The sequence below is a fragment of the Syngnathus scovelli genome, chromosome 9, assembly GCF_024217435.2.
Source record: "Syngnathus scovelli strain Florida chromosome 9, RoL_Ssco_1.2, whole genome shotgun sequence".
Lineage (NCBI taxonomy): Eukaryota > Metazoa > Chordata > Actinopteri > Syngnathiformes > Syngnathidae > Syngnathus > Syngnathus scovelli.
The window spans coordinates 2,320,559-2,343,334 of NC_090855.1; the positions used below are offsets into that span (position 1 = coordinate 2,320,559).

Below are 22,776 nucleotides of genomic sequence, written 5' to 3' on the forward strand. Positions count from 1 at the left end.
GCCGCCTCACCTTGCAAAAAGAGATATTTCCGCGCAAGCAAAGAGAAAAGGAGGCGGGGAGGTAAGGCACGGCGAGGAAAGGCGGGGCCTATTCCCCACAGTTTCCGAGGCAGGCCCCCTTTACTTGAGCTCCAGACTCATCAATATGCAAAACACCAGGGCATCGCTTTCCACGAGAATATTCACATAAATGTACACAAAAAACTATCTCGCTTTGCGCATGATCGGTAAGGCTGGAAGGAAAACAACAAAAACAAACGAATTTTGATTTAAAGAATACAGAAAAACTCATCAGGGATTCGTTCAAAGCCCTAAATTGTGTGAATGTAATACACGGCGGGGTGGGGGACGGACTCCAGGCTCACGATCAATGCGATACGTTACACTGAGGCCAACTCAACTCCCGGCGGCTGGATTACGTTTCAAAGCACGGAGCCCGCCCGGAGCGATTCCACCCATTGAGAAGCAGCAGAAAGGTGGTGTGGCGTGGGAGCCGGAAAAAGGCTTTCCGTAAATCCGTTGGACGGTACCGGGAAGAAGCTGTTACATTTGAGCGTATGTACTGCAAGTTACAGTCCACCAAATCAGCGCATTCAATTCCATCAACGTGACTTTTTTTACGAGCGACGCATAACGTTTTTAGTTTGATTGTTTGTTAGCTAAGAGGATGACACCAAATCATAAATAACCAACAAGTCCACTTGCAAGTCCACTGATCCATTATTGAGTGCACTGAATTGAAGCAATGCAAATCTCCTGAATCAAAGTATCATTGAAATCATTATGAAACAAATCACAGCAGGGATTCACAGACTCGCAATCATTGTGAAATGTTTCCACTGAGGCCGACTAAAACTCTCCTTGTTCATTTCAAAGTCATCCCGGACCTTTTTCCACCCATTAAGATGCGGGAGAAAGCCGGGGGCGTAAACGTGGCTGACCTACGGTGGGGCGGATGTAGGTTAAGTTGCTCCCTCTCCGCTGACTGCATGGCGGCCCCCTTTCCTCAAGTCCGCTCCCTTTCCCGGTTTGTTAAATCCCCGCTGCTTTAATCTCCTTAGCGGGCTACATCCTCTTTAAAGAAGCAAGAAGAGGCGGTGAGCTGCGTCAAACGGCGAGGCGGCCAAGCACCACAAGGCACGACAGGCGACGGAATCGGGCGTCGAGGGGGCAAAGTTTTAGGAGCCAATGTCCAACGTTGACATGGTTGGGGATGCAAACGACGAAATCGTATGGTATAACATCACTTTTGGGAAGATGAGAAGAAAACTCACAGAAACACCAGCATGTTCAAGCAAAGCGAATCATTTCGCCCACTTGCTTAATGCTAACGACATTCCCCATGTAGCCATGCTAATGACCATCCATGTGTAGCCACGTTAGCCAATGACATGGGGGGTAAGACTCAACACCACATGACCTTGTGTCAAATCCATCCAAAACGTCAAACCGCCTTTTCCACCTCCTCTGTTCCCGTTCTGGAACAATGCCTGAATGGCATCACCTGAGACGGAGCTTAATCCAATGTAACAACGGATCACAGCGAGTTATCGGGATCATCTTTCTGTTAAGTTGTTTTGAAGGGGGAAAAAATGGACCGACCGTCTCGATTCGACATTTGCAACCCACCGGCACGGGGGAAGTTGCATACTAGCGCATCGACGAGAGATCGCGGATCAGCTCTACCTGTTTCCCAGAAGTAGACGGACTTCCCGCCATCATCCGTCTGGGCGAGATCCCGCCGGAAAACGCAGCCCAAGAGAAGCAGCAGTGACACCAGGAGGTGCCAGCTGTCCCTCCGCCACCCCATGGTCCCGACACAGAGGGACGAAAAAAAGTAAATCCACTCAGCTCGAGGGAGGTCAGCTGAGGAAAAACAACTGCAGAAGAAGAAGGAAAAAAAAACGGTAGTCCTAAAAAGAGCCGAGAAGAAGTGGAGCGCGGCTCACTTTGTGGCAGGAGGAGTTGAAGGGCAAGCAAAGGAGTGATGGAAAGGAGGAGGGGATAGTGGTGGTGGTCAGCGGGAGAGCTGCTGTCGGAGACTCCGGAGAGGCTCCCCCATGGCGTCCTCCCTCCTGCGCTGTCGTCTCCTCTGCTGGCGGAGAGAGGCGACAGTGGGCGAGGATCTGCAGTGTGCCGCCTCGCTCTACCTCACGCTCTAGCTCACTCACTCACCTCGCTCGTTCATTTGCTCTTTCCGCTGCCTTACTCCCCCCCCAACTCCATTCTCATTACCTGTCTCGTCCCTCTCTTCGCTTTTATTAAGCCCCAAGTACACCAAAATTGGCTCTGTTGCGCACGGCGGATTTTTATTTAAAATTCAGCCACAGGAGCCAGTTTCACTTAGCGACGTGAAATTTGCTCTGCATGAGAATCAGTTCATGAGGAGGCCTGAGAAAAAGAAGTCTTTGGGAGATATGTCTGAAAAGACATTGGAAGTCCACCATTTTGGTTTGAATGGTCATTTCTGGACCCCGCTACAGAATCAGAAACATGTAGATGGCAAATGTATGATGCTAAATTGCAAAGAACTTGAGTCTGGGCCACAGCATGGTAAGCAAAGATGCAGGAAAGTGGAAATATCCTTTATAGGACACTATAGATTTTTTTTTTCCTTCTAGTTTAGGTCCTGTTGCCAGTTTCCCTTGGCAACAAGGAATTTGTTGGCTATTTCTTTTTCATGAGTAGACTCGCCAAAAACACACATCGGCCATTGAAATGGCAATTTTCCAATTCCATTTTGAATTGAAGCAGCCATCTTGGGTCAAGGTTTGCTTCGAGTCCTGTTCCTGGCACAATGGTATTCCTCTCTCTGGAAATAAGGAAGGACAAAACCTCATCTTCCCTCACTCCCTCTGCTCATGCTGTTTGGGGGGGTTAGGGGGGGGGAACTTGACAGGGGTTCGGTACAACAGGAGAGCAGCGGGGGAACCGAGAACGGCTGCTCCCGAATCAGAAAGGCAGACAAGAGTGCGGCTCCATGCAGGGAAGGCAGAGGCTAGGTTGATGATGATGATGGTGGCGGCGGGTGGGAGCAAAAGACTGAAGCAAAAAAAAAAAACCCAAAAAAACATGGGCGATAAAAGAATGAGCGAGCGATGGAGTTAATTCTTTCAGTTCAGCGCCGATAAGCAGCACACAAGCTGTGACTCGGTCCAATTAACAAATGATTTGTCGTAGACGCGTTGATTCATTAGCAAGCCGAGAGCGTCCCACTCAGCGCCGTGTCTGCCCATTACAAAACAATCAAAGGCAGGTGGCAAAACGTGACCTCCCTAAAGCAAACATAACACATAAATGGCTCTCGGGCTGCACCGTCGATACCTTCACTAAATCATGCTCTGCTAATTGCAACCGGGACAAAGTGGACTAAAATGCATTGTATTCCTTGCAGGGCGTTCCAATACTTTTAATCACCTCTACTATTTATTTGTTATTTTCCTGAGGAACCCCCAAAACTTTAGCTCTACTTGTCTTCATTTTCCGCATCCAGATTCTTTGGTTGAAACTCTTATAGGTGACCCAATACTTTTGTCAGGCATTTACAATTCTCACCAAGGTCCACATTTCCTTTATGTCGCTGCCTGGATACTTTTGCCGAAAATGCAATTTTCCTCACGCTTGTACGCATGCACACGCATTCCTAAACGTCTTTTTTTTATTTATTTATCTTTGCGTGGGTTCAGCATGAGCTGACAGGCTAACAATGGCGCTAAAGGGTCAGCTAATGCCGCGGTGTCTGGACGTCAGCACTGGGAAGGAGAGAAAAAAAAAGGGGGGGGGGATGCAGATAAGGCAACGCAAAAGGGGGGCTGGAACTTGCAGGGTGGAAAAATCAAAAGCAGAAGGGCACGATAATCTTTATCTGCGTGTGACAAATTGCTCCACAAATCAAATTTTACATTTCTCTGATTTGTGGGATTGAAGCGGGGAGCAGGCTTGACATGTACACACACAGATTGGAGTATGATAGAGTCGAAAAACTGCTATTTTTTTTCAATTGTGGTGCGTTTTAGGACAAACCGCCATTGCACATGTGCAATAACAATTAGTTCTGTTTTTTTTTTTTACGTTGGGCATGAACCCGTTTTGGTTCCCAGGGTAACGCTTCACACTGCAGGTGATGCTATCTGGAAGTGAATATGTTGACAAGTAAACAGTACGTCAACAACTCCCATGTATATATTTATGACCGTCTGTCAAAATCTCATCTCCGATTAATCGTATTGCCGCGATGATGTCCGCGGATGTCTCAATTCTTACATTATGGCCTCGTGGCGGAACACAATGTTTTTTATTTTTTTCTCGGCTACATTTGCTAAGTGCTAACCCGAGTCCCTTGTCAAAATCCAAATGTTGCTAGTTTGGAACTGATCCCCCCCCGGCATCTGATGCGTAAATCCGTGAAAATCCCACGAGGAAGTTCTGTTTTTACCCACATCTCATAGCGGGATTACATGCATACAAAAAAAAAATAAAAAATAGAAGCCCAATTTTAAATCAAACTTTGTCTGCAGTGTTGTAGGACGAGTGTGCCGTGCTGGTGTTCTAAGACGGAGGATATGAGCTCTAACCCATCTGTCGGTGGGATTATGTCAAATCTGTCGTGCAATACTTGGAGTGCGTGAGCGCATATCCTAGCCTAGCGGGACGAGCACGTCTGAATTTGGGGCGGATCGCTTTAAATCGGCCTGGATAAATGAATAAAATGAACTTCACACTGATTTTAGCCAAGATCACATCTTTGTCTCTGTCAGCAGGTTGAAGAAACTAGGACAGGGTGGAATGTGTGAACGGGGTCTCATGACTTCAGATGTTTTAAGTCGATGGAAATTGAATCGTCTCATCTCTCCGATGATGTCATTAATTGTCGTTTTGGAGTTGTGAGTGATTTGAGTTGCAAAAAATTATCTCAAGGCACCACGGTACTTGGTAATATATATATATTTTTTTATAATTCACATTTGGCATGGCTGTCTTTGCGCGACAAGCACATCCGGCTGCCTGCCCACTTGTCCTGATAAGCAGCTGGACTATCCCGCCATAGTGTAGATAATGCATCATTTCATCTATACATCCCCTTTAGGTATTTATATAAGACCACAAAGCATGCTAAATCCTAACATTAACGGAGGGCGAACGACATGTATGAAACACGCATGGGATTATTGTGATTCGTTTGATTACATTACCATTCAAACAATATATGATTGTGTTGTGGTTGTTACACAAAAAGGGGGATTTGGTGCCAGATGGGAGGGGGGGGGGGGGGACGCTTGGCTCCATCAACGCAACGTTATGGGAACGACTGGATACCGATTTATGTATTAAAATGAAAATATACGACATTTCCGAACACGAGTAGGAATACCGGCATGCTAACGGGTCAACGAAATAGTGAACTAGTTCAAATCTCTGTGCTAGAAGTGAAGCGATGTAGGGTAGGTGTATTTTAATGTCCAGATTAAATCGTAGGACAGTGTGCCATTATTTTAATCGATGACATAAATTTGTGTTTTTCGAGAGAAAGAGCGAGTGAGCGCGGGAGAGAGGTGAGCAGAACGAGGTCACGTACAGTGCACTTTCTGCTTTTAGCGGCCACTCTGTCAAGCCTCTGGAAATACAGGAGGACAAATATTTGGGAGGGGAAGGGGGGGTGTAAAATATAAACTGACCCACATGGCAGATTTTTACACATCCTGCCAGAATTCTCAGTGGGCTCCACACTAGAGTTGCTTCTGTGCCAGCAGTCAACAACATGCGTGCAGCGATATGGCCAACAGTAGTTGTCATCTTCTGAGTATTTTGGTGAGGTGTGAATCATCTCAGTGTTGTAAATGTAAAACTTGGCAACATGATGTAAATTTTATTGGCACGTTTTGACCTGCGTAGTCCACTGTTTTGATTTCGGTCTAATAAAAGTAGATGCAAATAAGCCTGTGGGGCTCCTCGGGGAAATGCATGTGAGTGAGTTCAAAACTTTTTATTTATTTATTTCAGGGCCAAACAGAATGAATTATTTGATGTAGCCGTATTAATCCTGACTCTAATTTTTGCTTTTGGAAACAAGACTTGGATGACTATTGTAACTTGGACTTTGAAGTCGGTTAGCTACAAAGTAGATGAATAATACGCGCAAAACATCATTGATCCGTGTGTTTAAGTTAAACTGATTTTATCGCATGCGAGGCCCAATGAAGCGTAAATTGGGCGCAGCGGTGACAGGCAGCAATTCAGTCATCACTGACTGACATTTTTTTTCTCTCTCTCTCCGTGCTGCCATAGCAACACGCTGAGAAAAAAGCATGCTGACCTGATGCTAATATGATCTGACAGGCAAGAACGTTCATGCGAGTGTGTGTTTGTGTGTGTGTTTCACCGAGAGAGACACTTTTTATTCGCCTTTCCGCCTGCAGTTATTGTGTTTGGGCATGCACACGCGTGTTTTTACGTAAAGCCCATTAATGTGCTGTTGTTCTGGTTCTTAGCCGGGACAAACAAACCCAAAGCACTCCGCCACCCTCGCGTTCACCCATAAGGTTCATGCACACGTGATGCTAAAATTACTCCATGAGCTCCTTGACGAACTACTTGTGTTGTTTTTTTGTGTAAGGTTGTCACAGTTCATTAATATTAGCCAACTAAAATTGAAAAAAAAAAACACTTGTTTGTGAACTAGAATAAAATTGAAATATATTTTTAAAAAACAAAACGGTAAATTACGTCTTGGATTTATGAAACTAGCTACAGCTAGTTGGTGAAAATCACTATTTTTTTCCTTTGTCAATATCATAACATGACATTTCCTGGAGCTTTGTTATTCCATATGAAAAAAAGTAAGGTCAAGAGTATTTGCAGAAATCGGTGCAATTCCGAGTGGGCCTCTTAAACATCATAACCGAAGGATGAAGGTCTTCCTGCCATGACCGAACCTTCCTTCTTTCCACACGAGACGTTCTTCCCTCAAGGTTTCTTTGACATGATGAAAATCCAGTCAACTTCCTCTCGCGCTGCCTGATCAATTTGGTAAATGAGAAGGTGATCAAGAGCCGCCAGAGTCGCCGCATCCGCCTGTCACGTTCAATTTGTCGTGTAGACCGTCAACGGGCGACGACTAGGACTTGTCAGCCTCAAGTTGAAGATGTGACACGCCTTCATCTCGACAATCCTTTGGTCTCTCTGACAGTGCAAGTGTAAGTCATTGAGGCAAGGCGATTCTTATTTCTTTGTGTCAAAGGCAAGTGGAATCTTCCAATTACCCGCCCTGCGAGTCTCTGGCACCCACTTCAGGGTGTAGTTTGCAATAAGTGCCCAGTTTTAAGCCATGTTTCTGACCTGAGAAGATCCACGGTTGCCAGATTCCGAGCTAGGCAGATGCGAGCCCATCTGGTCAAGGGGATACGAAGGGGGGGACGACGCACGCTGTAGGTCATACGTGAGACAACCTAACATGACGGATGTACTTGGAATGATTGCATTCACACACCCCTGTTGCGCTCTATTTGCTCCCTGAAGTGTCCAAGCGCAGTTTGGTGGCGCGTGAGTGGACGTCCTGCTGCGTTTTAACACACAAGTTCAACATGGCTGCACAGGTTGACACCGTATGACCTCCCTTCCGCAAAAAAGACACATTTTAATTTATTTGGATTTGTTCCACATATTAAGCAGAAATAAATAGCCAGTGAACATTTTGGGTCTTGCTGTGTTGGTCTGATGCAGAGGGTGACACTATTATTTGCAATTCACAATGGGCAATTTATAGATTAAGAATCAATCAATCCTAACCCTAACCCTAAATAGATACATATTGGCTACATGGAATTCTTTCCCATTTGAGCTATATGGTCCTTGTTGTACATTGATTTTATTTTTTAACCCAATAACGTCGATGATTTTAATTTGCCTATTTCCTGTTCAAATACATGGGCGAGATGGGAAGCGTAAAACCAGAAATAGCATAGCTCAACTCCACCATCTATTGGTGAAAATACAATAGTACTACTTATAAGTGTTTGTTGTTTCTTCACATCTTTCTTTGATATAATACTTTCAGACAATTGCAATAAGCATTCTGATTTTCCATTGTCAGGCTATTCTCTGTGGAAAGACTTGACACATTCATTTGGAATAGGACCGATCAAAAAATATTTATACATGGGCATTACTTTCTTTAACTACTGAAGCTCAAAGAAGTAAAAAAATGTAGCTGTGATATAGTAATATTTTTCAGTGATCTTAAAGTGACATGCAAAACTTTCCTTTAATGTAGCAGTACAATGAAGATTTTTAATTTAATTTTACCCATTAAGCGGTTCTTTTTAGCCACCATTTCAAAGAACTTATAGATAGAGGCTGAGAGGCAATTCCTTTCATAAAATCTATTTAATTAAGTGCTGATGTTCTAAAATAGCTGCTGGTGATTTCTGAACCATTTAGTCAAAGACATTTGCATATCGGCCACTGCAGATTTGCTCTGAGCTTGCCTGTTCCGCTCCTCCATTCATAAATGAATATGTTTCTAACTATCAAAGTGAAACTCGAGAGTATTCGGTTAAAACATTGCAAATGTGCCAGCGTTGCGTCATTAAAAGCATATTTGCTGAAAAAATGGTAAATCTGTCCGAGCCGGAAGATATTTACGGCCTCTGCTTAATGCCCATTCTTGTCATTTAGCCCGAGTATTAAAACAACCTCCACGATGTCGCCAAGTAGGTCACTGTGATGGCCAAAATGCATTTTTATTTTTAGCATATGTTTCATGCGGCTGCCAAATGGCCTGCGAACAGAAATTCACAATAGTTAAAATAATCTGTCCTGCCCCAAGTGATGTATTTATGGTTTTGTAATTGAATATTTCAATTAGTGCGGGGTACAAGAAAGGTTAAACACATTGTTTACGCAAAACAATGAGCCAGTCAAGCATGGTTGCACACTGCCACCGTCTGGCCCAATGGATGCAAACAACCGTGCCAACTGCAGTACATGTATTAACATTTACACTGACATTTCTGCACGCATTTAAATCATAAATATTTAATAAAAAATTCGCATTATATGCAATGATACTTTTGTTATATTTACGTGGTGTTACATGTTGATATTCGTCATACAGTTGGGGAAATGGACGGAGGGGGGGGGGCTTAAAAATATTCTAATTAATTAATTCAAAGTCTCTTATTTATATATTGTTAGGGTTTTATCGCATTTTTACCCGTCGATTTTTAACGTAATCTATTGCGCTAAAATGCAACGTCACGAGTGTTGGTATCTTCTGACCAATGCGGAGAAGTGATGGGGGCGTTCCGGAGCGCTTCGTTCTCCCTTGCCGATTAGAAACACAACAAACCCGGCGGCGCGATCGCATGACAGCAGATTCCGCAAAATAAAGAGCGACGACACAGGTGAGCCGGTTCGTACCGGATTTGACAGGAATTGTCTTCTTCAAAAACAGCGACGAACAAAAGTATCTGTCAAAAAAAACTGTTGCGGTGACGCATTGCCTGCCGTCCGTCCGTCCACCGAGCCTGCTGCGTTTGTCTCGTGAAATTCATTTGGCCGATGTCACCAGAGCGTCAAAAATGTTACGGTTATTGTGTGAACATCTCACATTTGTCACTGAATACTGAAGCCTGCATAGAAATTGGGGCGTGGAAATGAATTTGAAGCTTCCGGGACTTTGTGTTCCCCACTCGCGTCTACGGTATATGGAACAAACAGTATGGCGGACTGGGTCCGAAGCTTCATGTTGTTAAACATGCGTGAAATGGTGAACCATGATACGGCCCACCTACAAAACCACCCGTAAATGAGATCAAAATTAACCTTGTGAAATGAATAAATATGTAATATTAACATTCGTGTTCGTCTTCTGAATCATCAATAATTTAGAGGAGTTTTCTGTCGGAATAAAACGTTTTTTGTATATATTAAAACTGACTGAAACGATAGAATATTGAAATTATATATTATAAAAATTAAAATTCATATTTTGAAAAAAAACATTGCTTTTTTATCCTATCTTATGCATCTTTTTTTAAGTTGTATTGAGTTAAAGCTAAACATCCAATCTTTTTACCATTTTAAGCAAGCGTATGGTAGAACCAGAGTCATACTGATTTTAATTCACTTGGGAAAAATGGTTCGCACAACTTTTGAGAAGATTGAAACTAACCACTAACCTCCATTTTGTTGGGCATAGTTCAGCAATTAACCTATCTGTGGCATTATGCATGTGGTTTTTAAATAGTGACGGTGTCAGCGATGGGGAAGTCCCAGTCACTGCTGGCTAGGCACAAAGACATCAGTCAGGACGCATTGACAGCAAATACGGACGAGTACGATGAGACGTCGGTGCCGGAGGATGGAAAGAATGGAGAAGTTTCACACTTTCCATATGTGGAGTTCACTGGACGGGACAGCGTGACCTGTCCCACGTGTCAGGGGACCGGTCGCATCCCACGAGGTAAAAAAAAAAAATCTACCCAACAATCTACCAAACACTAACTGCTTTCATTGTTTTCCTAATGATTGACCAGGTCAGGAAAATCAGCTGGTAGCTCTGATTCCTTATAGTGACCAAAGGCTGAGGCCGAGCAGAACGTGAGTTGTTTTCGTACGGATGCGCGGAAAAACGCGTCGTTGGCTAGGTCTCATTTTGGTTTTCATCTGGTGTGCAGGAAGCTCTACGTGACCATCTCAGTGTGCGTTTGCCTACTGCTGTCCAGCCTCGCCGTCTTCTTCCTATTCCCTCGCACCATCAACGTCGAATACGTGGGCGTCAAGTCGGCTTACGTGACCTACGATCGCGAGAGGCAGATCATCTATCTCAACATTACGGTACGATTGTCCAGCTGTGTCAATATTTGCTTTAGTACAATTAGCAACTGTTTCCCAGCAACCATCAGCGAATTTGGGGTTTCAACAGCCACAATTTCTCATATCTCCGTTGTCCTCTACCATCCAGAATATGCTGAACATCACGAATAACAACTATTACGCCATATCGGTCACCAACATCACCGCCCAAGTGGAGTTTGCCAAGACGGTGATCGGCAAAGCCAAGTTCAACAAGAACAGCACGGTCATCGTACCTCTGGACCAGCGACAGGTGTGTACCAGTGCAACAAAAGCATTATAGCCAAGTCAAGAATAAGCGTCAACCCTCGCCCTCTAGCGGACAAAAGCAACAATGACAGTCCAGTACAGCCACAGCGTTTGTTGTGTCATATGACACCTGATCCATATGGATCACAGATGGGCTTCTGCAAACTTTGGACTTAGTGCAAACCACTAAAATAGAAAGGGAGACTTAAAAACAACATTGTTAACTTTTCTAATCTGCTCACCTTTGAACCACAAGTTGAAAATTCTCTGCGTTTGTGTTTTCCAGATTGACTACACCGTTCCCACTATGATTGCGGACGAATTAAATTACATGTTGTAAGTTGATGTTCCTCCGAGTGCATTTTATGCTATATGGACTTTGGTCACAACGTGCTGATGTTTATCTCGTCGTCCGCAGTGACTACTGTACGCTGCAGTCCATCAGAGTCCACAACATGGTGGTCATGATGCAGTAAGTAGGACTTCAGCAACTATTTGTTGAACTGCTGAAGTGAATTTTTCACTCATTATCTTCAGATATTAAACAAATTTACTTTACAGGCGACTTACTGAGTTTTTTTTTCCCATAAACCAGGGTAACGGTGACCACGTCATACTTTGGCCACGCCGAGCAGGTGTCGCAGGAGATGTACCAGTATGTGGACTGTGGAGGGAACACCACGACCTTGCATGGTCACGTGGTCTAAGAACACCAGCCCAACTTTCAAAAGTCTTCGTCTTACTAGGTGAAGTGCTAGTTAGTGCAGCCAAGGAGATGTCGTTCTTAAGACATGTACGTCACGGCTGCTTGTTTGCATTAACAGTGTGTTAAAGTAAAACGTTAGTTTGGAAAAAGTTCTTTTAACAGTAAAAGCTTGCATAGTTCACACTCCGACTATCGTATGTTCTGGACCACTAATTTCCTCAGCACTTTTCACGCTCTAGGTTCAACATCGAGTATTTTTGTTTTGAAAAAAAAGTCAGTTAAGGGAGAAAGGTACTTTCAGTTTAGTTGACACCTCATATTTTTCCTAACTGGATTCTTTACTTTTGGCTGTATTTTGACATGTGTTTAGTCCTTGCTGTTGTTTATTTACTATTATTTCAACAGCATTTCTTTGTAGTGTGATTTTAACACAAATGTGATTGCAGTAAAAGATGTAATGAATATCTGCTATTTTTGCAAATGGCAATGGGGTATGTTATGAGACATGAAAATGGACCTTGATTATGAACTGAAGTGCGGATGTATTTTTGTCTTGATTTTCTGAATCTGTGGTGACCTCCGTTCTTGACTCTGCTCTGTGCAACTTGTGATACCATGTTGTTAAATAAACTTAATTGGATTCTTTCATTTGCTATTTAAAAAAACAATAAGATGGATAACATTCGAGGTTACTTTGTAAAGAAGGAAGGCCTAAAATAAAATATTTTGTCCTTTCACTGTGTTGTACTGTCTGTGGAATACAGGGGGCGCTGTAGACCTATAAATAATTGACTACTGTAAAAACTAGTTCTTCAAAAATATTAGGAAAAGAAGACATTTGCAATAAAAAAAAATGTTTGAGGACATATAATAAAGGATAACACAAAGTCAACTAATCGATGCACAGTAAGGTGAATATAAATGTGGCACACATAAATTCTATCATGTACTTTTATTTATTACATTTATTCAAACTCCCAGTGGCATTTACATGCCGCCGCGTCCAAGTTATTCCGACAACTTCCTCGACCTAGAAACCGCGCCAGCTGTCTCCAGAGCATCGCAGTATGTTTCCATCTGTTTTGCTCGTCAAAACCACGGCCGTTTCGTTTCCTGTTCATCAGACAGCTTGCTGTAACATGGAAACACACGTATGCATGAAAAAAAGCACAACACACAAAATTGTATGTAGGTCAAAAATTTAAAAAGCAACCGCAAATACAGCGAATATTCTAAGCCCACTCACGATAAATAAAATTTGCTGTATAGACTACATTAAAAAATATATATATTACTGCTAAAAAGTGTTAACAAATTTAAGTATATTAAAAACTGACTTTTTAAAGCATTTCTGCAAGTTACCAGTGTCGGTTTATTGTAGAACTTTACAAAAAAAAAATACATTCAAACATTTGAAATGTAAACTCTAAACTCGCAAAGAAAACCACATTATTTCCCCTAGTGAAATTTGCTAGCTTAGTGCTAACATGAGACACTATACAGTAAACTGGCTAAACTGAAATTAGCATAGCTGTGGTAATTCTAAACCTTCACAATATATACTTACAGCAACTTACGTGAACTCTGCACCTTCACTGCTTCTTCTTGCTGGTAAATATCTTGCATCTCTTCCAGTAGAACTCAGAGCGACCCAAGATGTTTCATTGTTGAAGGCACACAACTCTAAATTCAGACTTACCTGTGTTGATTTTATCCCAATGTTAATCAAATTGTACATTTACACAGAAACAATAACACAACAATTCTCTAAATTCAGACTTACCTGTGTTGATTTTATTTCAATGTTATTCAAATTGAACATTTACACAGAAACAATAACACAACAATTCTCTAAATTCAGACTTACCTGTGTTCATTTTATCCCAATGTTATTCAAATTGTACATTTACACAGAAACAATAACACAAAAAAAAATGCATAAATTGACCCAACATTCCCTCACTGACAGTTGTTGACACTCCAGATGACCTCCAACATATAAGATATATCAAATAAGATCTACGTTTCCTCTCCCTGTGCATTTGCTAATGACTTTTCCACATGTGTGCTTGTCTGCATAAACTGTTTTCCGACTTGGGACATTCTTCACAAAATCAAGTCAGACTGAAAAACGTTTACTGATGTCTGGAATGTTGAATAAAGGTTGGCAAAATAACAGTTAGGACCTAACCTATACTAAGTGACCCTTTTGACAACTGTTCTTTTTTCAGTTATTTGACTTAAGTTGATCTACATAATTCAAGATACAGCAACAATTTTAAGAATGTTTGAAAAAATTTGAAACCAGGGAAAGGAAATAGTCTTGAAGCATTTGTTGGCCTGAAATTTTGTTGCTTGGTTGTGCTTATTGTGATTGTTTGAATGAGACGAGTAAAAGACGACGTAAATTTAATATTATTTAAAATTCTATTAAAATAGCTAACTTTTGTCACGTGACGACAAATGCTAATGCTAACTTCAATCGGAAGATGAACCTCGCGATGTTAATTCATTCCATTAAGTTAATTCTAATGAATTTAATATCACTTTTCATAACGTACAAGTTCCATGTGTGACATTTTGAATCTAGAACTGGCCATTAAGTTTGAAATATTATAATAATTTACTGAGATGGAGGACATAAAATGCTAATGAAGCTAATAGCGAAAACGTAGCTACTAACTAGCTAGCTAAAAGGCTAATTAATGGCGGACGCCGGTCGGTGATATGAAATAAGTTAACAACCTCGGTTATGGTATAACTTCTTTTCCTTAACGTTAAAAGTTGGAGGTTAAAAAAAAGTTGTTTCTTACCTCCACCATCATGGACCCTCCCGTCAGGCGGCCACGCCCGCTTCCCCCCACACTTACCTCCCGCTTGTCTCCGGGCAGGCTGCCGGGTGGCGGGAAGCTCCTCCGGTGCTATTTCGCCATTAGCGGACTTCCCTTGCTTCCTTTGAGTCAGTCATGGGCTTTTTCGGGACACCGGGACCGGCCACGGCGGCTCTTCTTCTGGCGGTGTGGCTTTGCGGTCTATGTGGCAGTCTTTGCTGGGCGCGTTCGGACGCTCCTCGGGGGGTAGCACTGGGCTTTGTTTTTGACCCGAAGGCGACGTGCGAGCCGCCGTGCCAGCACGCCGGTGTGTGCATCCGCAACAACACATGCCTGTGCGGCCGCGGTTACGATGGGGACAACTGCCAGTATGGTGAGAAAATGCTTCCGCGACAACTTCTAGACACCTGCATATTTTATTTTAATAATGATTGTTTGAACAAAGTAAAATTCGAGAAATTATTGTAGATACAAAACTTTTAATCAGATTTAATTAAACGGATTAAACCATTATTGTCGCCTGTCAATTCAGTTTGTTCCATGATTGCTTTTTTAAATAAAGTTGTATTCAAATATACAACAACGCTGTAATTTAACAAACCCATAAAATACAATCAGATTTTATTTGTACAACTGACAAAATCAATCAAAATTCTTCAATCAAAAAACGCGAATGACAATCTAATTCAAATTAGATTTAGCAATTTGTTTTTGTCCAAAACGTGCGTTTTTTAAACGTCTCTTAGACACAACGTTATAATTGAATATATTCTATATTTAAAAAATGCTTTTTCAATTGTGTGCATGCAGCCAACTGCTATCCCAAATGTAAGAATGGAGGTGTGTGTCTTCGTCCTGGAAAGTGCAGATGTCCCTCAGGCTTTGGAGGCAGATATTGTCACAAAGGTATCATTTTAGTATTATATAATGTCACACAAATGCAAAAAGAAGTTGTACAAACATTCTTTGTGTGTGTAGTGACATGCAATGACGGCTGCTGGAATGGCGGTGAATGCAACGCTGTCAACGGAGTGGCCAAGTGTATTTGTCCCTCCAGCTGGACAGGCTCCAAATGTCAAGAGGGTTTGTGTTTTGTTTTGCTTTTTTTTAATGGGCCCGGGTCCAATTACATTACCACCTTGGCTCCCAGGCGGCGAATGGTGCTCGACACGGTGGTGGGAGGGACTAAAATATCCCCTGTGACAAACTGGGGTTCACTCTTCATAAACTTCTGCTGCTAATAATGTTCCTGCACTTTGTTTCCCGTCAGCTATTTGCCCCCAAGGTTGCAGAAATGGGGGTGTCTGCATGGCCCCTGGAATCTGCAGCTGTCCTGAAGGATGGCTGGGGGGCGCCTGCCACATCGGTGAGTTCGTCGAGGCTTGATTTGAAACTTTGTTAAAAGCAAAGGTAATGTTTATTATTTAACCCTGTGTGTTGCAGCCGAGTGCACTCGGCGATGCCTGAATGGAGGAAAATGCATTTCACCGAACAAATGCCGCTGCCGTCTCCCCTTCTTGGGGCCTCGCTGTGAGGAAAAGAAGAGGCGCCACTAGGGCCCGACAGTCCACTTGACTTACTTCTCATTTATTCTCATTTTTATTGTACAAATACGGCTTGCGTTGTCTTTCTGTGTATGAATTGTACTTTGTGTCATTAAATGGAGTAATAAAAACATTTAAAGGAAAAAACAATTCTTTAGTCATATTTTTCTTACAATATATTTCCATTTAATAACAATCACAGATACTCTCAGGTGCGCTAATAAACAAAAGCAAGTATAAACAATAGCGTATAAGTCATGATACTACTAATAATAAAATCCAAATATTTACTAATGTATATATTTGTCAAATAATTTTGGGTAGGGGCATGGAGGAGCCATGCAATGTGACTTAAAAAAAAAAAAAAAAGCTTTCATATGAGGTAGAGGACAGTAAGGGGAACTAAAAAGACAAAAGCAATACATCAAGTCCCCACAAGGCGGCGACATTTGTCAATCTACACATACTGGTATCCACACACTCCCTGTCTTTTTCCTTCACTTCAGGCTTGCGAGACCTGCGAAACACACAAAAGTACATCACGATAAGATGGATGAAGCCCACCATCTACTTTTCTACTGACCTGAACGGCGCATGTGAAACCCTTGTAGCCCCTCCGACAGTAGCAGTAGTCAGGCAGCACGCAGCGCCCCCCGTTCAGGCAGCGCTGTCGGCACACGGCTATTTACACAGCAAATATCAGCCAAACGATATTATTTATAAATATTTGATTTATATCATGTGACTCACGTGTTTGACACTGCAGGCCCTCCCAGCCGGCGGGACAGTGGCACGTGTTGGGCCCCACGCACTCGCCTCCGTTTTTACACTTTTGCAAACACACGGCTAAAACAACAAAATAATTTGTATTATTATTATTAATGCTATTTATTTCATATCATCTTACGTACGTATGTTACATCTGTTTCCCCTCCAGCCTGATGTACACGAACACGTGTTGGCCCCCACACATTTGCCGCTGTTCATACATGTGGGCTCGCACACACCTGGAACACACAAACATATTAACGTTTGGATATAATAAGTGTGTGTGTGTGTGTGTGTGTGTGAGAGACTCACTCCTTTGACATCGTTTCCCCGTGTAGCCTTCGGGACATGAACACACGTTGTTCCGCATGCATTGACCTCCGTTCTTGCAAGGCGGGCTGCACACAGCTAACACACACACACAGGCTTATGTCACTTGAATTATTCAAAAGTCAAAACTTTGAAAAGACTGATTTTGTTCGTCACCAATTTGACACTGTGAGCCGTAGAATCCGCCGGGACAAGCGCACACGTTTGGTTTGATGCACGTTCCTCCATTCAGACACACTGGACTGCACTCAGCTACACACACACACACAAAGGCATCACTATTATTATGATTAATGTAATTATTGCTAAGTGTGTGTTGTGTTGCGTCATACCTGTGTTGCACGTGGGTCCATTCCAGCCTGGTTTGCATTTGCACACGTCAGGAGAAACGCATTCGCCGCCGTTTTCACAATGCCTGTTACACACCACTGACACACACATGGCATAATTCTACCTGGATACAAAGTTGAAATATTTAAAAAAAAAAAAAAAAACATTCAATTGGGAGGGTAAATTTGTAACTTTGAGGAGGAAAAAATATGAAATATTTTCAGAACACTGCAGGAAAAAAAAAAAAAAACGTCTAAAAGTAATTTTACTCTCAATTCAGGACAGAAAATTAATTTACAAAATCTCTCACTGATTTGACATCTTGGACCCACGTAGCCATAGGAGCACGTGCAAAGGTTCCTGGCAAGACACGTGCCTCCGTGTTGACACGGCGGCTCGCAGTTTGCTATTTGATCGCCACAAAAAAAAAAAAAAGATGTAAGAATAGATGATAAAAGCTCCTCACGCATGTTGTGATGTTACCTTCCTCGCACGTGGGTCCACCGTAACCCAGGGGACATTCGCACACGTTAGGACGCACACATTTGCCTCGGTTCTTGCAGTCGGGCCGGCAAATGGCTTGAATGGCATGTACGAAGGAGCAAAGAATTAAAAAAAAAAAATAGGCTGAAACACTCGTGTGTGTTTCTTTCTCTCTCACACTTACTTACATACCCATGTGACAGTTGTATCCGGTGTATCCGTCCTTGCAGGTGCACGTGTTGGGTTGCGTGCACTCCATGTTCTTTCCGCACTGAAACCTGCACACAGCTGGACAACAGCAAAATGGTGTAAGTTGGCTCCCTCTTGTGGTACACCCGAGAATCACTGCTGAGTTCAGTTGTATTTAACTTTTAATTCTCTCATTGTCAGCCATATAAAAAAAGGCACATTTTGGTCAACTTTAACATGTAATACATTTTTAATCAAATTATTATTTAAGATTTTAATGTTATGTATAAGAGCCACTGAAAAATAATACTAAAAAAATGTTTTTCTGTGTGTCTATGGTTGTTGTATCCCACCTTTGCACGTGATTCCATCACCCGCGTATCCAAGTGGGCATCTTCCGGGGCTTCTCTCCGAAGACAAAGAAGAAGAAGAAGCTCCTCGTGGGTTGGCGATGGTGGCTTCAGGTCTGCTGAATCTATCAGGTAGCCGTCTGGGTGAGGAAAAGGTGGCACGCATCATCTCCCTGCCTGGATTCAGTCTGCCGCTTGGAAGTTCATCCACGACGCTCGCCTGACCTGCAAAACACTGCAAGTTAGAAAAAATGACTTGTAAAGAAAGCATAAAACATAATTGAGAGAATGCAAATGAATGATGTCGAGATTCAATTAAATAAAATATTTTAAAAAAATGCATCCTTACCCGATGGCATGCAAGTGGTCCCGTTGCCATGGAGACCAGGCGGGCAGGGTCCACAGACATAGCCTGCCGCCACATGGGTGCTCTGGAAGCACTGGACACCGGGGTGGCAAGGTCTGAGGGAGCAGGGTGAAGGTGGGGGCGCCACTCTCACGGGGGTACCGGTCGCTTTGAAGGATAAAATGCGATTTAATTTTTTCAACCAAAATCAAAACAAATGCTAGTATAGAATCCAGGAGGACTAACGAGTGCACACAACGCCGTCGCCAACGTATCCACTAGGACAGAGTCCACAGGAGAAGGAGCCCAGCGTGTTGGTACAGTCCACCCCGGGGTAGCACGGCTGAGAAACGCACTCGTTCACATCTTCTCGACACGTTACACCTGAGCGCACATCACAAAAATAAAATCCAAATCCACGTTTGCTGTAAATTAACTCGACTTGATTACCTGTCATTCCGTCCGGGCAGATGCACGAAAAGGAGTCGGGTCCGTCCACGCAGTGTCCCAACCTGCAAGGGTTGGGTTTGCAGTCGTCCACGTTGACCTCGCAGCGGTGACCTTTGAACCCACCCGGGCAGGAGCACGTGTAGTTGCCGCTGCCGGCTGTGGTGTTGACGTCGCTCACGCACCAGCCACCGTTCACGCACTCACACGGACGTACCAAAGCCTTATGAATAAAATAAAATAAAATAAAATAAAATAAAATAAAATAAAATAAAATAAAATAAATTAAATTAAATTAAATTAAATTAAATTAAGCAACTACAAAAAATATATATATAAAATGACCTGAGTCCCAGCAAAGAACTCTGGACTTTCCACTGAAGCACTGTGGACGTCTGGAGAGTCCAAAGAGAAGCTGTAGACGGAGCAGTAAATCTGAGAGAAGATATTTTAAAAAATTACTGACTTCTTTCATTCTCATTGATTGATTGAGTGAGGCCTGACCTTGTCCTCCATACGGAGGTTGAAGCCATCCAGCTCGATAAGAGCCCACGTCTGGATGGTGGTCTCCCGCTTGAGCTCCTCTCGCGTGCCCTGAGGTGAGGTTCGAAACCAGGCCACCACGTGGCCGAGTGAGCTGCTAGACTTGTTGGAGCTGTGGGAGAAGCTGCACTTGAGATGCACGCTGCCCGCTATCCACTCGGGAGCAATTATGGGCTCGGATGGAGCGGCAGGCTGCTCGACTGATGTCAATAAAGAGGAAAAAATGAGGAAAGTATCCAAATGTATTGTTTTAACTTACAATCAGGAAGGTCCTCACTTGTACATGTTCCGTCTATGTTGACCTCACCGTGCTCGCAGGTCAAAGGTGACGTGGAGGTCATTTCTGCAAGAAGAGAGGAAATTCTGAATTACTGCAACAAGGACATTGACTACTTTTGTCCATTTCATTTTTATATCTCCTTTGTGCAGCCATATTTACAGATGCACTGTACCTTGTGCACAGTACCCCATGCATCCTTGAGTGGGCTGCAGCAAATAAACGTAGAATCCTCCACAGTTGCGCACGGACACCGGGATTCGGAACAGGCAGCATTCCTTGCTGCTGCTCGGGAACAACTGCCAGGCGGCGCAGGCGGTCAAACGCCGAAGCTCCAGAGGACCCGGCAGCGACTCGCCTTCTCCCAGAGATAACCACACCGGAGCTTGGGTCCCGCAGTGGTTCACCTGACACAAGCAGAAAGAAAAAAATCCAGCCATTTTGGTTTCAAGCAGCCATTATAAAAGTCTGCTACTTAATAGATGGATGAGACTCCATACCTCCACACACTGGGTGGGCATGCTGGCCGGCTTGTCGAACATTTGGAACTGGTACCAGCCGGGGGTCAGTGAATGGTCACAGACAAAGTCCCGCTGGAGCCAACTGGAGCTGAAGGTTGTGCTGCGGTACGGGTTCTGTAGGACCCCGTGGCCTCCTGGAGTGCACTCGGGTGGGAGTGCTAGAAAAGGAGTGGTGGATGGATCAATACATGGAACAACTCTTCATTTGGTAGATGTGAGAACAATTCATGGTAAAAATCATGAACTTTTGAGTTTAACTCAAATAATCAATCCCCATGAAAAATCTTAAAATAATGCTAAATAAAATGGATAGATGTAGGAAAGACCCCAATGAAAGGTGACTGACAGGCAGAAGAGACCTAATGGAGATGGCGTGTCACATGACCACACTTGCGCCTGTCCTCACTTGACCGCACTTAAATAACTTTTTTTTAATTGGATTTTTACTTTTGTACATTATAGTCTTTGTGCTAAATTACTTTCCATTTACAGGTAATCAATATTTTTTTTCCATAAGTATCCTACGTCAATTTAAGTGTCTACAAGTATTTTTATCACATCTACTGGCGGGACAACCAAAACCTCAACACGCTTATTTTATGGATTAAGTTCAAGTTAATGGCTTTCAATCACTTTTTTAGTCACGCAAAACTGGAAGTATATCTTCTAAACGGCCTAAAATTGTCCCAGTTTAAGAAGATGCGGCTGCTAGAAGAAGTGCGCAGAACGTACCCGTTTGCGCGCGCACTGCGTAGGGGAGCGCAAGCGCGACGCACGACACAACTGTGACAAGCGTCCCAACTCCAAGGCTCGTCCTGCTTCTCAATTTGGTTCCGGTCGAGGTAAATCCTTCCGCAGCCTCCGTCCCCCTCCTCATCCCCCGCATTTTGCAGCGTTCTCGTCTCTCGGTGGAAGTGGGAGTCCGGCTTCGGTGTCCCCGGACTGCAGCCTGGAGGTAGGCTGAGCTCACTGCGTCAGGCTCCCCGCGATCGGAGCGCCAGGAGGGGCGGGAGTGGGGACACCGCTGATGCCCATGTACAGGTATGCTACTTGTGTGGAAAAAAAAATAAAAGTACTGATTGTATCTGTAAAGTCTTCCCAGATGATTGGAAGCTGCTGACGGAGAACAACAATTTATGACTTCATGATTTGACCCAAGTCCGTCAAGCCGATTAGAATCAGACAAAAACATTAATCGGGGTCCTCAGCGGTTTGAGTCAAATACTTGGACCCTGTAACTGTATCAAATTGCAGCCTTTTTTTTTCCCACAGACCTGCGCCAACACAACAGCAGGGAGCTGAATTTGTTCTCTCACAAAATCAAAATATGCACAAGAAAATCCAAAGTATCCACTCATAATTACCACAACGATCCAAAAATAAATGCTCACAAAACTGACAAATTCTTACACTTATATTGCTCATAAAAAGACTTCTTACGAAAAATAATCCAAAGTGCACTAAAGTTCAAGACTGGCAAAATTGGACAAGAAATCTACACAAATAGACCAAGTCAAATAAAATGGACATAAAGAAGTTTAACAGAAACCACCAAAAATCACATTTGACCTAATTTCCCACAATGCTGACAAAAACTCACAATGCACAATATTCCCTCCATAAATGAAAGCTTCACAAAAATGGCAAAAAATCCTATGCAGAAATCCTATACCAAAAAAAACAATAACAAAATAATGCACAAAAATGGATAAACTTTTATGTTGTATGTAATTAATGTGCATTCCAGCTGAGTAATTGTATCCCATTAATAATGCTGGGGTCACGAAGGTCATTTCTCTTGTGATTGCAATCAGAGAAAAATACAGCAACACTTTTCCATTCAAGAGGCCAATTCCCATTTAATGTCGGGGTTGAGCAAGGCCAGGCACAAGGAAGCTGTGAGAAACTGGCTGACTCGATGTCTATTCCAGGCGCCCGCCGTGCCGACGGTCCGAAGAGATTTACGAGTGAGCGGAGGGGGTTCTATTCCTCACGCGGCCTACAAGAC

At 43.1% G+C, this 22,776-nt stretch overlaps 4 protein-coding genes across 8 annotated transcripts in view; 2 read left to right on the plus strand and 2 right to left on the minus strand.

Annotated features, from left to right (window-relative positions):
- thsd7ab (thrombospondin, type I, domain containing 7Ab) overlaps positions 1 to 2,860 on the minus strand; it is a 43,892-nt gene extending 41,032 nt beyond the window's left edge. For 2 of the 5 annotated variants that reach the window (XM_049729625.2, XM_068651768.1), the window contains exon 1: positions 1,687 to 2,860. In XM_049729625.2, the coding sequence (XP_049585582.1) occupies positions 1,687 to 1,810 (124 nt within the window). In that variant the 5' untranslated portion in view covers positions 1,811 to 2,860. The remainder of the gene's footprint in view (positions 1 to 1,686) is intronic. The other 3 variants (XM_068651770.1, XM_068651767.1, XM_068651769.1) reach the window with 2 other exon arrangements.
- Positions 2,861 to 9,262: 6,402 nt separating this feature from the next.
- tmem106ba (transmembrane protein 106Ba) lies at positions 9,263 to 12,546 on the plus strand. The gene is made up of 8 exons (XM_049729696.2): positions 9,263 to 9,401; positions 10,247 to 10,462; positions 10,536 to 10,599; positions 10,677 to 10,836; positions 10,964 to 11,107; positions 11,390 to 11,439; positions 11,522 to 11,575; positions 11,699 to 12,546. The coding sequence occupies exons 2-8, from the start codon at positions 10,261 to 10,263 to the stop codon at positions 11,808 to 11,810; spliced, it is 786 nt and encodes a 261-aa protein (XP_049585653.1). The 5' UTR covers positions 9,263 to 9,401; positions 10,247 to 10,260; the 3' UTR covers positions 11,811 to 12,546.
- Positions 12,547 to 14,280: 1,734 nt separating this feature from the next.
- seraf (Schwann cell-specific EGF-like repeat autocrine factor) lies at positions 14,281 to 16,334 on the plus strand. The gene is made up of 5 exons (XM_049729704.2): positions 14,281 to 15,013; positions 15,451 to 15,546; positions 15,619 to 15,723; positions 15,911 to 16,006; positions 16,084 to 16,334. The coding sequence occupies exons 1-5, from the start codon at positions 14,776 to 14,778 to the stop codon at positions 16,194 to 16,196; spliced, it is 648 nt and encodes a 215-aa protein (XP_049585661.1). The 5' UTR covers positions 14,281 to 14,775; the 3' UTR covers positions 16,197 to 16,334.
- Positions 16,335 to 16,347: 13 nt separating this feature from the next.
- On the minus strand, positions 16,348 to 21,983 carry vwde (von Willebrand factor D and EGF domains). Its single transcript, XM_049729710.2, has 19 exons — positions 21,501 to 21,983; positions 20,748 to 20,926; positions 20,423 to 20,654; positions 19,932 to 20,170; positions 19,773 to 19,862; positions 19,431 to 19,650; positions 19,227 to 19,364; positions 18,984 to 19,148; positions 18,638 to 18,859; positions 18,288 to 18,383; positions 18,096 to 18,191; positions 17,923 to 18,018; positions 17,615 to 17,710; positions 17,439 to 17,534; positions 17,265 to 17,360; positions 17,096 to 17,191; positions 16,935 to 17,030; positions 16,768 to 16,865; positions 16,348 to 16,701 (listed from the first exon to the last, which is right to left on the minus strand). Exons 1-19 carry the CDS (start codon positions 21,958 to 21,960, stop codon positions 16,687 to 16,689), a joined length of 2,826 nt encoding a protein of 941 aa, XP_049585667.1. The 5' UTR covers positions 21,961 to 21,983; the 3' UTR covers positions 16,348 to 16,686.
- Positions 21,984 to 22,776: the final 793 nt, after the last annotated feature.

Coding starts and splice junctions, on each gene's coding strand:
- tmem106ba (XM_049729696.2), top strand. CDS start 10,261: ATGGGGAAGTCCCAGTCACTGCTGGCTAGGCACAAAGACATCAGTCAG. Junction 10,463..10,535: donor GACCGGTCGCATCCCACGAG/GTAAAAAAAAAA, acceptor ATGATTGACCAG/GTCAGGAAAATCAGCTGGTA. Junction 10,837..10,963: donor TCATCTATCTCAACATTACG/GTACGATTGTCC, acceptor TCTACCATCCAG/AATATGCTGAACATCACGAA.
- seraf (XM_049729704.2), top strand. CDS start 14,776: ATGGGCTTTTTCGGGACACCGGGACCGGCCACGGCGGCTCTTCTTCTG. Junction 15,547..15,618: donor AGGCAGATATTGTCACAAAG/GTATCATTTTAG, acceptor TTGTGTGTGTAG/TGACATGCAATGACGGCTGC. Junction 15,724..15,910: donor AGGCTCCAAATGTCAAGAGG/GTTTGTGTTTTG, acceptor GTTTCCCGTCAG/CTATTTGCCCCCAAGGTTGC.
- vwde (XM_049729710.2), bottom strand. CDS start 21,960: ATGTTTTTGTCTGATTCTAATCGGCTTGACGGACTTGGGTCAAATCAT. Junction 20,927..21,500: donor CGCAGTGCGCGCGCAAACGG/GTACGTTCTGCG, acceptor CTCCTTTTCTAG/CACTCCCACCCGAGTGCACT. Junction 17,535..17,614: donor TGGACCCACGTGCAACACAG/GTATGACGCAAC, acceptor GTGTGTGTGTAG/CTGAGTGCAGTCCAGTGTGT.